This window comes from Procambarus clarkii, chromosome 78 (assembly GCF_040958095.1).
Source record: "Procambarus clarkii isolate CNS0578487 chromosome 78, FALCON_Pclarkii_2.0, whole genome shotgun sequence".
Lineage (NCBI taxonomy): Eukaryota > Metazoa > Arthropoda > Malacostraca > Decapoda > Cambaridae > Procambarus > Procambarus clarkii.
Window position 1 is genome coordinate 11,100,771 of NC_091227.1, and position 13,313 is coordinate 11,114,083.

At 44.8% G+C, this 13,313-nt stretch overlaps 1 protein-coding gene across 1 annotated transcript in view; it reads left to right on the forward strand.

The window, feature by feature from the left end:
• Positions 1-7,151: 7,151 nt before the first annotated feature.
• LOC123745941 (MAGE-like protein 2) overlaps positions 7,152-13,313 on the forward strand; it is an 18,945-nt gene continuing 12,783 nt past the window's right edge. The window contains exon 1 of the mRNA XM_069314334.1: positions 7,152-7,738. Coding sequence (XP_069170435.1) covers positions 7,152-7,738 — 587 coding nt within the window. The remainder of the gene's footprint in view (positions 7,739-13,313) is intronic.

Below are 13,313 nucleotides of genomic sequence, written 5' to 3' on the forward strand. Positions count from 1 at the left end.
TCTAGCATCTTTATGACACATCTGAGTCTCAAGCTTCCGCCCGTGCACCCTTGTTCTGTTGTTATTCATTGCAAATATTTTCTCTCTTTCCACCTTGTCAATATCTCTAAGTATTGTATACGTCTGTATCATGTCCCCCCTCGCTCCTCCTTTCTAACATCGTCAGGTTATTCCCTTCAGCCTCTCTTCATACCTCATCCTTCTCAGCTCTGGGACGAGTCTCGTTGCAAACCTTTGCACATTTTCGAGATTCCTTATGTGTTTTTTAAGATGGGGCTCCAGGATGGGGCGGTATATTCTAAGACTGACCTCACATAGGCGGTATACAGTGATCTTAAAGGCTCCTTTTTGAAGTATCTGAAGGCTGTTCTGACTTTTGCCAGAGTAGAGTATGCGGCTGACGTTATTCTATTTATATGAGCCTCTGGAGTTAGGTTTGGTGTTATGTCCACTCAAAGGTCTTTTTCCCTAGACGTGATAGGGAGGGATTTTTCTTTCATCGCTAGTGCCTTTCGGTCACCTGTCCCCATTTCCATCACCTTGCACTTGTTAGTGTTGAGCTCTAGCAGCCATTTCTCGGATCAGCTCTGCATCCTGTTCAAGTCATCCTGGAGAATCTTACAATCCTCATCTGTCTCAACCCTCCTCATTAGTTTTGCATCATCTACAAACACTGACATAAAAGTCTCGACTCCTGCAGTCAAGTCATTTACATAGATGAGGAATAGTATGGGACCCAGCACCGATCCTTCAGGCACCCCGCTTGTTATTCTACGCCAGTCTGACTCCTCGCCCCTCACTGTCACTCTCGGACACCTGTCTGTCAGGTAATTCCTCACTCATGATAGTGCGTTTCCGTCTACTCCCGCCTGCCTCTCAAATTGGTACAGTAGCCTTCTGTGTGGTACTGTTTCAAGTGCTTATTGGCAGTCCAGAAATGTGCATTCTGCCCAGTCTTTTCTGTCTTGCCATATTTTCGTCACCTTATCATAAAACTCTAGGAGGTTCGTTAGGCATGATTTTCCCTGCTCTAAAGCTGTGTTGTTGTTTACTTACAAACCTAATTCTTTCTAGGTGTACAACTAGTCTTACCCTTATAATTCTTTCAAGTACCTAGCAAGGGATGCTGGTGAGCGACACTGGTCTGTAGTTAAGTGTCTGTTCTCTATCTCCTTTCTTGTAGATTGGCACATTTGCCTTCTTCCAGCAGCTTGCCAATTTCACCTGTGTAAATGACTCATTATAGATTAGTGCTAGAGGTACGATGGGGGTCTGTGCTGCTTCTTTTAACATCCATGATGATATTCTCCCTGACCCAGTAGCATTAGTTACATCCAGTGATGTTAGCTATATTCTTACTTCCTCTGCTGTTACCTCAATATTTAGGGCTACATCACGGGCTGCTTCCTCACCTAGCTCTGGCAGCTGTTCAGGTTCAGTAGTGAACACTCCATGAAAGGTGGCATTGAGCTCCTCACAAATTTCTTTATCATTTTTCTGTAGACTTGTGTCCCGTTTTTCTTAACCTGGTCACTTGGATAAGTTCACTGTCATTTTCCTTCTTATATGGCTATGTAGGAGCTCCGGTGTTCTCTTTGCTTTGGTGGCAATATCATTTCCATAGTTTCTCTCTGCCAGTCTTCTTGTGTTTGTGTTGTCGTTCTTGGCCCTGTTGCATCTATTCCGGTCCTTTGTCTTCTGTATTTCCTCCACTCCCTCCTGCTTTTTGCTTCTGCTTCCTGGCACTGTCTATTGAACCACGAGTTATTATATGTTCTCTAGGTTTTCCATTAATGGTGGTATGAATCTCTCTCCTGCCACTGTGCACCTCAGTGTTACTTGGTCCATCATTTCCTGGACCGTTTTACTAGGAGTGCAACTCCTTCCCCTTGTTTTTGTTGTCTTTCTTGTCTCATCACTTGGACTCCTCCTGGGAATATTGTATTGGAGATCATGTAAAATATTTTCGTTTCCACAATTGCAATTGCAATCAAATCTGGATCATTTTCACTTACTCTTTCTTTAATTTCCTCTGTTTTGTTTGTAACTCCGTCGGCGTTCGGGCATCACATCTTCAGGCTCTTCCTGGACGCCCTATTCCGAGAGACATCAGTGTCAGGGCGTGGGTGGGTGGGGGATGTGGGAGAGTCACGGGCTGAGTGGGGGGTCAGGGAGTAAGTGGGAGTCAGGGAGTGCTTGAGGGTCAGGAAGAGGGCAGGGAATGAGAAGTGGATGGGGGGTCGTGGAGTGGGTAGGGGTCAGAGAGTGAGTGGGGAAGTTAGGGACTGGTGGGGGATAGGGAGTAGACGGGGTTCTGGGAGCGGGCGGGGGTCAGAGATTGGGCAGGGGTAAGGAAGTTGGTGGGAGTCACTCAGTGGGTGGGGTTCAGGGAACAGTTGGGGAACATCGTAATTACAATTATTACTTAACCTATTATAGGGATAGGTTAAGTAATAATTGTAATTACGAAGCAATAAGATGCTTATCTTAACATACTAAGAAGGTTAGGTAAGGTCGGTGTTTTCTAAGAAGCTTTTCAAGGTAAACTAGTATGTTTAGTATGTCACATATGCACGTATTTAATAAGTCAATATTAACTGTAAGAAAGTGCGAGAACGGGTTGCTCTCTGACTTTTGAAGAATTTCATCTCCCAAATGATACCTTGTATCTGGCCTCCTGCTCCCTACACCTATCTTCATCACACTACATTTCGTGTGTGTATTCACCAAGTTGTATTCTCCTAGTTGTTCTTGCGGTGGTTGAGCTCTGCTCTTTCGGCCCGCCTCTCAACTGTTAATCATTCAACTGTATCTAACTACTAATTAACTTATCCCCCCCCCACACACACACCCAGGAAGCAGCTCCGTAACAACTGTCTAACTACCAGGTGCCTATTTACTGCTGGGTAACAGGGGCATCAGGGTGAAAGAAGCCTTACCCATTTCTTTCTGCCTGGTCTGGGAATCGAACCCGGGTCACAGAATTGCGAGTCCTGCGCGCTGTCCGCTCAGGTACCGGACCCCCTGTGTGTGTGTTCTACAGGATACGTTGTCACAATAATAAACATCCGCTTCAGTCTTGACAACACCTGATTTACAACCAATCTATCCCACCTATCCCCATCTGCCCCCATCTGTCTCCACCCGTCCCCACCTGTCCCCATCTGCCCCACCTGTCCCTACCTGTCTCCACCTGTTCCCACCCGTCCCCACCTGTCCCTACCCGTCCCCATCTGCCCCACCTGTCCCCATCTGTCCCCCATCTACCCCACATGTCTCCACCTGTCCCTAACCGTCCCCACCTGTCCCCACCCGTCCCCACCTGTCCCTACCCGTCCCCACCTGTCCCTACCCGTCCTCACCCGTCCCCATCTATCCCCACCCGTCCCCACCTGTCCCTACCCGTCCCCACCTGTCCCCACCCGTCCCCACCTGTCCTTACCCGTCCCCACCCGTCCCTACCCGTCTCCACCCGTCCCCACCTGTCCCCACCCGTCCCCACCTGTCCCCACCCGTCCCCACCTGTCCCTACCCGTCCCCACCTGTCCCCACCCGTCCCCACCTGTCCCCACCCGTCCCCACCTGTCCCCACCCGTCCCCACCTGTCCCTACCCGTCCCCACCTGTCCCTACCCGTCCCCACCTGTCCCCACCCGTCCCCACCTGTCCCCACCCGTCCCCACCTGTCCCCACCCGTCCCCACCTGTCCCTACCCGTCCCCACCTGTCCCCACCCGTCCCCACCTGTCCCCACCCGTCCCCACCTGTCCCCACCCGTCCCCACCTGTCCCCACCCGTCCCCACCTGTCCCCACCCGTCCCCACCTGTCCCCACCCGTCCCCACCTGTCCCCACCCGTCCCCACCTGTCCCTACCCGTCCCCACCTGTCCCTACCCGTCCCCACCTGTCCCCACCCGTCCCCACCTGTCCCTACCCGTCCCCACCTGTCCCTACCCGTCCCCACCTGTCGCACTTACTCTCCAAATGAAGAGGGAATTCCCAGTGTGGGAGCTCTGGGAAGGATGTTTACAAACCAGAGTATTATTTTTTTAGATTAATTTATTTCCGAGTGACTTATCTCAACCGGTAATCTGGTATATTTGTGGCTACAGTTTTATTATTTATAATTATATATATATATATATATATATATATATATATATATATATATATATATATATATATATATATATATATATATATATATATATATATATATATATATATATATATATATATATATATATATATATATATATGTCGTACGTAGTAGCTACAACGCACTTCTCAGCCTACTATGCAAGGCCCGATTTGTCTAATAAGCCAAGTTTTCATGAATTAATTGTTTTTCGACTACCTAACCTAACCTAACCTAACTTTTTCGGCTACCTAACCTAACCTAACCTATAAAGGTAGGTTAGGTTAGGTAGGGTCGGTTAGGTTCGGTCATATATCTACGTTAATTTTAACTCCAATAAAAAAAATTGACCTCATACATAATGAAATGGGTAGCTTTATCATTTCACAAGAAAAAAATGTAAGAAAATATAATAATTCAGGAAAACTTGGCTTATTAGGCAAATCGGGCCTTGCATATCAGGCCGAGTACGACGTTCTGGCTACTAGGTACGACATATATATATATATATATATATATATATATATATATATATATATATATATATATATATATATATATATATATGTCGTACCTAGTAGCCAGAATGCACTTCTGGGCCTACTATGCAAGGCCCGATTTGCCTAATAAGCCAAGTTTTCCTGAATTATTATATTTTCTCTAATTTTTTTCTTATGAAATGATAAAGCTACCCATTTCATTATGTATGAGGTAAAAAAAAATTTATTGGAGTTAAAATTAACGTAGAAATATGACCGAACCTAACCAACCCTACCTAACCTAACCTAACCTATCTCTGTAGGTTAGGTTCGGTTAGGTAGCCGAAAAAGTTAGGTTAGGTTAGGTTAGGTAGGTTAGGTAGTCGAAAAACAATTAATTCGTGAAAACTTGGCTTACTAGGCAAATTGGGCCTTGCATAGTAGGCTGAGAAGTGCGTTCTGGCTACTAGGTACGACATATATATATATATATATATATATATATATATATATATATATATATATATATATATATATATATATATATATATATATATATATATATATATATATATATATATATATATATATATATATATATATATATATATATATATATATATATATATATATATATATGTGTATACCGGCAGCCGTGTATACACTATTATGCAGACGACGAGTCACAATAACCTGACTGAAAATATTATGACCAATTTTTTTCAATTATCAGGGGAAAGCGCCAAGTTATTACGACTTTATAGCACTGGGAAGGGGTCAGGATAAGGATATGGAATGGGACGGAGGGAAGGAATGGTGTCCACCAAACAACACACCAGAAAGTGAGGAGACGACTACGTTTCAGTCCGTCATAGACCACTGTCAAGTCATTATCAGCACTGCCATATTCTGGTACCTGTCTGTTGTATACACATAAGTTATTTAATATATGAGAGATGGGCTCAGTGATCCTGGCACCAATCATCTCTATTTTTCTTGTGCTTTTCTTCACTAGTAAAAGAAGTTGAAATACAATCTCTCCTGAGTTATTTTTACAATTTGATTTTGACCTGACGCTAAGAGATGCCTTTTGTTGATCTAGCTAACATTTCCACAGACGTGAATACAATTAGTAGAAGTGAATACAATTTAGCTGGAGCAAGCGAATTCATATGCTAACATCAGATGTTGACCAAACCACACACTAAAAGGTGAAGGGACGACGACGTTTCGGTCCGTCCTGGACCATTTTAAAGTCGATTGTGACAAGACAATCGACTTGAGAATGGTCCAGGACGGACCGAAACGTCGTCGTCCCTTCACCTTCTAGTGTGTGGTCTGGTCAACATACTTTAGCCACGTTATTGTGACTCATCGCCTGCTAACATCAGTGGGACATTTGCTAAGTGTCAGTGAAGGCTGGTGCAGCATGCTGGGTGTTGCGTGTGGGTCGTGAAGATGGCAGAGTGTGCCAGACGTTTACCTGGATGTTGATGCTTCAGTTTGGTGGATGTGAAGTGCTTCGTCGATGTCTGGTCTTTTATTGTCGGTGTTTCTGTCGATTATTTCGGTGTTCACTATCAGGATATCTCTGGTGATGTGTGTAGAAATGATAAGTTCTGTGATGGAGCCCATAGTTCATTGTTCATTGTCAGGCGCTTTGAAAAAAATTGATTTGACTGATAAAGATTAAGCCACCCAAAAGGTGGCACGGGCATGAATAGCCCGTAAGTGGTGGCCCTTTTGAGCCATTACCAGTATCAAGAGCTGATACTGGAGATCTGTGGAGGTGCGACTGCACCCTGCGTGAAGGGAGATGTCTCCCGTGAAAGAAAGTTGTTGCTGTCTTGCCTATATACTAATATCATCGGGTTGACGTCCCCCAAGTAGGCATGTGTAGGCATATATGGCATTCATCCCTTTCAAGACAGTTTGTTTGATTTCTAGAGTTCTTTGTTACGAACCATATATTATTGTGTGTAGAGAAAACCTGTCATAGGTTGTCTAGTGAGAGAGACACATAATACAAAAACAAATCTGTTCATCGAGGCGACCTTCAGCTGGCTGCTGGCAGACCGCAGGTCGCCGATATCTCTCCGCCCACCAAATTAGTTCCAGCAGACTTTGCATGATCGCGGATAACGATAACCAGTAGAATAAATAAATAAATGGGCTCCTTGGTGAATTTTCCCTGGATATTTATCAGTAGGTTGCTGTTAATTATAGATCCCTCGGAGGACGACCAAGTCACACTACCCATAGCACAAAACTCCTAGTGTAGGTAAATGTCCAAAAACAACAGAAACTCGTGACATTCTTCATGAACAAGTTGGCAGTCTTCTTGCTCTTACAGTATACCAGATAAGATACCCGGCGGTGCCCGGGTACGCCCTCTGCCCAGACCCCTCCCACACACTCTTACAGGTCACCACACACACACACCCCACCGTAACCCCCCCCCCCTTGCCCTTCCTGTCTGCCCCGCACACAGCCTCTCAGGTGGTGACCAAACAGCAGATCACAAGATGGAGAAGCGATGACGTTTCGGTCCCTCCCGGATCCTCCAGGACCCTCCTGGATCCTCCAGGACCCTCCTGGATCCTCCAGGACCCTCCTGGACCCTCCTGCATCCTCCAGGACCCTCCTGGATCCTCCAGGACCCTCCTGGACCCTCCTGCATCCTCCAGGACCCTCCTGGATCCTCCAGGACCCTCCTGGACCCTCCTGGATCCTCCAGGACCCTCCTGGACCCTCCTGGATCCTCCTGGACCCTCCTGGACCCTCCAGGACCCTCCTGGACCCTCCTGCATCCTCCAGGACCCTCCTGGACCCTCCAGGACCCTCCTGGACCCTCCTGCATCCTCCAGGACCCTCCTGGATCCTCCAGGACCCTCCTGGACCCTCCTGGATCCTCCAGGACCCTCCTGGACCCTCCTGGATCCTCCAGGACCCTCCTGGACCCTCCTGGATCCTCCAGGACCCTCCTGGACCCTCCTGGATCCTCCAGGACCCTCCTGGACCCTCCTGGATCCTCCAGGACCCTCCTGGAACATTATCAAGTCTTGTGAAAAAAAGAGAGAGGAAGAAACGGGCAGATAAAGATGAGAGGGAAATGAGGAACAGGTAAGAGAAGGTAATTTCCAGGAGAAGATAAGAGTAAGGTGAGAGGAAAGAATAGAATGAAAGGTTGGAATGGGAGGAGTGTAAGAATGGAAAAAAGGAAGAATGGGAAGAGGTAAGAATAAGAGGAAGGTAAGGAAAAGAAAAGGAGGTTAGCTTAAATCAGGTCACATTTGTTGAAAGGTTGGAGCATTCAAGTATGTAGTGTGGAAGGGAAGAGTCAACAGCAACAAAGCCAGGACTCAGGTTCATGTTGGGAAGGTTATGTATCTGAGCCGCGTCGACAAGACGGCGTCTTTGAAAAGTAGAGGCAAGAAAGATTATTTTAGAAGACCAATCAATAGGATGATTAGAGTGCCTAACTTGACGGAAGAGAGCATTGTTTGTGTCTGCAGAATTAACATTTCTTGTGTTCCTTAAGTCTGTCATATAGTGTACGGTCAGTTTCCCCAAGGTATTGGAGAGGACAAGACGAACAGGAAATAGAGTAGACACCAGCAACATTAGAAGCAGGAGGAGCAGCGTGAACCAGATTACTACGAACAGTGTTAGTTTGTCGAAATGTGAGCTTTATGTCAAGAGAACGAAAGGTATTAGTGAGATTTTTGAGTTTATATATGAAGGGAAGACAGAGCACAGTGGTACTTGTGCTGGAAACAGGTTTGGGATGAAAGAAATTTCGTTTAGCTTGAGAATAGGCACAGATGATCAAATGTAAGAGGTAACCAAGGCGAGAGAAAGATTTGTAAATAAAATAAAAATTTAGAATCAAGAAACTGAGGGTCACTGAAGCGTAGAGCGCGGAGGAAGAAAGAGACGGAACACTTTTCTTAACAGAAGGAGGATGATAGGAAAAGAAGTGAATGTACATGCCACTATGGATGGGTTTGGGGTAGACAGAGAAAGAGAACCCGGACACAGAGCTGTGAACATAAACGTAAAGAAAAGGAAGGAGGGAATTAGATTCCTATTAATTTTTAAAATAGATGGAAGGAGTCAGATTGTTAAGAGAGTAGAGGAAAGGCTGGAAAAGACTAAGGTCATGAGGCCATAAAGCAAAAATTTCATCAACATAGCGAAGCTGGGGAGAGGGACGAGTATAAATAGTGGGAAGAAGAATGGTCTCGAAATATTCCATATAGAGATTGGCAAGAACAGGAGAGAGAGGGGAACCCATAGCAACACCGAAAGTTTGAGAGAAGTATTTTCCGCTGAAAGAGTAGGAGTTAGAACTAATGTCCTCGCTTCTGGTCTGCTTGTGGCGGGAAACGCTCCCTCTTGCCTCTCAAGTTGGCCTCCTTACCCGCCTCCTTCCAACTTGTAACCAGCGTAACGTAAAATCCTGAGTTCATTCTGCTCCTGAAACGTTGTTAAATAAAACAATGAGGCTTCTAGATTATGTACAGTTGGGAGTATGACTTTATAGGTGGGAGAGGAGTGCATCTTGCCGGTACATGTAACACTGTGGAGCAGTTTTGGTTGGGTTTTGGTACTCTCCAGTTCCCTCAGTCTTTCCTCATAGCTTAAGAACTTCAACTCAGGAGCGAGTCTTGTTGCATATCTCTGGACTTTATCTAGTTTCTCCTTGACCGTTTTAAGGTAAGGGTTCCATGTTTGGGCTGCATATTTAAGTGTGGGTCTCACCTTCGCTATATATTGGACCCAGAAAGCCCATTCCTTTAGATTTCTGAAAGATACACGGATGTTGGCAAGTATGTCATATGCAACTCTTGTTTCTGCTAATGTGGGATTCTGGTATTAGATTTGGGGTTATGTTCACTCCCAGGTCTTTCTCCTTTTTAAATGAAGAATCTGTCTTCCCGTCATTCTATATTGCTGTACTGACCTTCGCACTCCTGCTCCAATCCTCATAACTTTAAATTTGGCTGGTTAAACTCTAGCAGCCATTTTTCACACCACTTCTGGAATGTGTCCAAATCCGTTTGCAATGCATCACAATCTAACCCTGACTTGACTCTTATCAGTATTGCATCATCTGCAAACATTGATATGAAGGAGCCAATTTTCTCTACCAGGTCGATGACATATGTCAGAAACAGTACGGGACCTAGATCCGACCCTTGTGGGGCTCCACTCATAACCTCGCTCCACTCTGATCTCTCTGCTCTCACTGTAACCCTTTGCTTCCCTCCTGAGAGATACTCTCTGACCCACCTTAGGACTCTTCCCAATACATCGGCCTGCTTCTCTAGTTTGAGTGTGCGTCTTTTGTGTGGGACCTGATCAAATGCTTTCTGAAAGTCGAGGAACGTGCAGTCTGCCCATCCTTCTATCTTTTGTTTGATTTCTGTTATCTTGTTATAGAACTCCAGCAAGTTTGTCGAGCAGGATTTCCCTTTACTAAATATGTGCTGGTGCCTTGAGACAAAGTTTATCTGTTCTAAATAGTCTACTAGCCTGCTTATGATCAGTCTCTCTAGCAACTTGCAGGGAATACTTGGGATATTTTCCAGCAGTCAGGAAGTTCTCTCGCTTCTAGAGAAGAATTAAATATTATGGCAAGTGGGCTGCACAATGCTTCAGCTGCCTCTTTCAGTATCCATGGCGATATCTTGTCTGGTCCCACGGCTTGTGTCAAATCCAGTTCCTGCAGTAATTTCTTTACTTCTTCTGGCGTCACTGGTATTTAAGTGAGGTTTGCCCTTTCGGTTTGGTTTCTAAGCTTCAGCAGCAAATCAGTTTCCATCTTGAACACTTCCTGAAAGCCTTGGTCAAGTTCCTCACATACTCCTTATCATTTTTTGTGTGTCCTTACTTCCTTTCGTTCCTTTTTTCAAGTCTGATAACTTGATAATTCACAGTCATCTTCCTTCTGATATTGCTATGGAAGAGTTTTGGCTGGTTTTGGTTTTGGCCTTGTTTGCAATGTTATTCTCATACTGTTTCTCTGTCACTCTCCTAGTTTCTGTGTACTCATTTCTGGCCTCTTTATACGCATTGTGATTTCCTTCTGTTCTGTGTTCTTTATATTTCTTCCAAACCCTTTTGTTTCTTTTTATATTTCAGACACTGTTTGTTGAACCAAGGGGTAATGCTCGTCTTTCTTCCCTGAACCCTTAGTGGTGCTATAGATCTCCCTTCAATTTTTTTGAACTTGTTTGTTACGTAGTCCATTATGTCCAGTGTATTGATTTTTCTCTGAGTTCTCTTCCCCCACTCTACCACCTCTCTGACTTTACGGTATTCTCCTCTCCTGTATGCTAGCCTTACACTCTCCCTCTGGTTACATCTTACTTTGGTCTTCCTTGGCACTTTGTATTCCAAGACTAAAACACAGTGGTCACCGGCTCTGTCTGGCATATCATGGTCAATGTATTCAGTGTCCATAAATCATTTTGTGTGAAGACTAGCTGTAGCCTAGCTGGTTAGTCATCACCCCTTCTCCTTGCTACCTCTCTGACATGTTGCTTCAGGAAGTTCCTCTCTACTACTTCTACAACTTTCGCTTTCCGTGTCTCATCCTATCCTCTTGGGTCTATTGTTTCCCAGTCGATTTGCCATGATTGAAGTCTCCCATTACTAGGAGTTTTGCTTTCTGTCTGTGGGCTGTATCTGCCACCCTTTGAAGGATATTCAAGCATGCTCTGTTCGCAGTTTCATATTCTTGCCTCGGTGTTCTATGGTTCTCTGGAGGGTTGGAGATTACAGTAACAATCACTTTCTCTCCTCAGATGAAGTAAGTAATTATCAAAGAAGGCACCAAGCCGGGAAGGCTATGTAGCAACCCCCATATGAACTCATTCCCACAATGAGTTCATGAAGTGTCTTTTTAATTGCACCGCCACTCTTCCTTCTCTTCTTTGAAGTCTTTCACGTCTCATTATTTGGTATTCCCTTGGTAATATTGCATTGCTAATCATAGCAGTTAGTTTGATCTCTACTACTGCTTTTACGTCATGATCTGTTTCCTCAGTCCTTTGTTTGAGTTCATCTGCTTTATTTGGCATTCCATCAGCATTAGTGTACCAGATCTTCAGGGTCAACACAACCCGTCCTCATACAAATTACGTCGCTTTTCGCTTGTATGCGCACTCAGGCTAAAAATCGACATAATACAAAATGAAATTGGCTCACGAAAGTGATGTACTGTCCCATTTTTTGTTTTGGGTCCTCTGGCTTAGGCTGTTAGGTTTGGAGAGGAAACTGTTAAATAACGGTTTTCATGACGTTTTGAAATTTTAGGAAAACTTCCTGCCCTCCTAACTTAGCAGAGGACCCTTAACTTGCTGTTTTGGAAAACAAAAATCCAAAATTGAATTGAAAAATAAATTTCCATTTTGAATTACGTCGATATTTGACCTCGTTCGCTCGTATGCGCTACGCATACGAGCGAAAAGCGACGTAATTTCTGAGAGGACGGGTTGCATTGTTGTCCTGTCATCTGATTGGTTAGTTTCTAGCCTTGGTGTAAGATCTAGGTTAGCTTCGGGATGCATTTGAGAAGTGTGAGAGAGAGCAGGGGGGAGGGGGAGGTGTTTGTGAGCCACTGGGTAGGAGTCAGGGGTGTGATGAAGTGGGATTTGTGGGGCTTAGGGACTAGGAGGGGGAAGAGTGTAGAAACTAGTGATTGACATTCATTGGGAGATTGCTAGGACTGGGAACTGAATCCTTCTGCCTGGGGTTTGTAGCTGCTTGTTCATTATGTTGCCACTCATTTGACTTTGTACTGTGTTGCTTATTTGAGGGAGTTGCTGGTGTGTCTCCCGGTGGGCGTGGCTGTGTCCTGGGTGTTGTCTTACTCCCTCATCTTCCTGTTTACTGCCCTCCTCTCTTACTCTCATCTCTCCCTCACCCTTTTTCGTTCTATCTTTCTTTGTTTTTATTGTTTGTTTTATTATTGTTGTTAATATTGTGTGTGTTTGTGTGTGTGTGTGTGTGTGTGTGTGTGTGTGTGTGTGTGTGTGTGTGTGTGTGTGTGTGTGTGTGTGTGTGTGTGTGTGTGTGTACTCACCTAGTTGTGTCTGCAGGATCGAGCATTGACTCTTGGATCCCGCCTTTCGAGCATCGGTTGTTTACAGCAATGACTCCTGTCCCATTTCCCTATCATACCTGGTTTTAAAATTATGAATAGTATTTGCTTCCACAACCTGTTCCTGAAGTGCATTCCATTTTCCCACTACTCTGTGTGTGTGTGTGTGTGTGGGTGTGTGTGTGTGTGTGTGTGTGTGTGTGTGTGTGTGTGTGTGTGTGTGTGTGTGTGTGTGTGTGTGTGTGTGTGTGTGTGTGTGTGTGTGTGTGTGTGTGTGTGTGTGTGTGTGTGTGTGTGTGTGTGAGATTAACGAAATAATTAACACATGATGTATAATGTGAAAATGTATGACCACAAAGAAAAATTAAACACGAAACGCACAAGCTCCTTTGCGTCTTATTGACACCGTCTTGAGAAGTTGGGACAAGAGGCAACAGAGGCAGCATATATCAACAGGTACCTGGAGAGCTGAGGTGGGAAACCCCTTCCTGGAGATTATCTAAAGTTAGGTTTATGTTCAAGTATCAGTGTCCGGTCATCCTCTTACTAACATCTTTTTTTAGATAATTATATTTCAGATGAATCTAG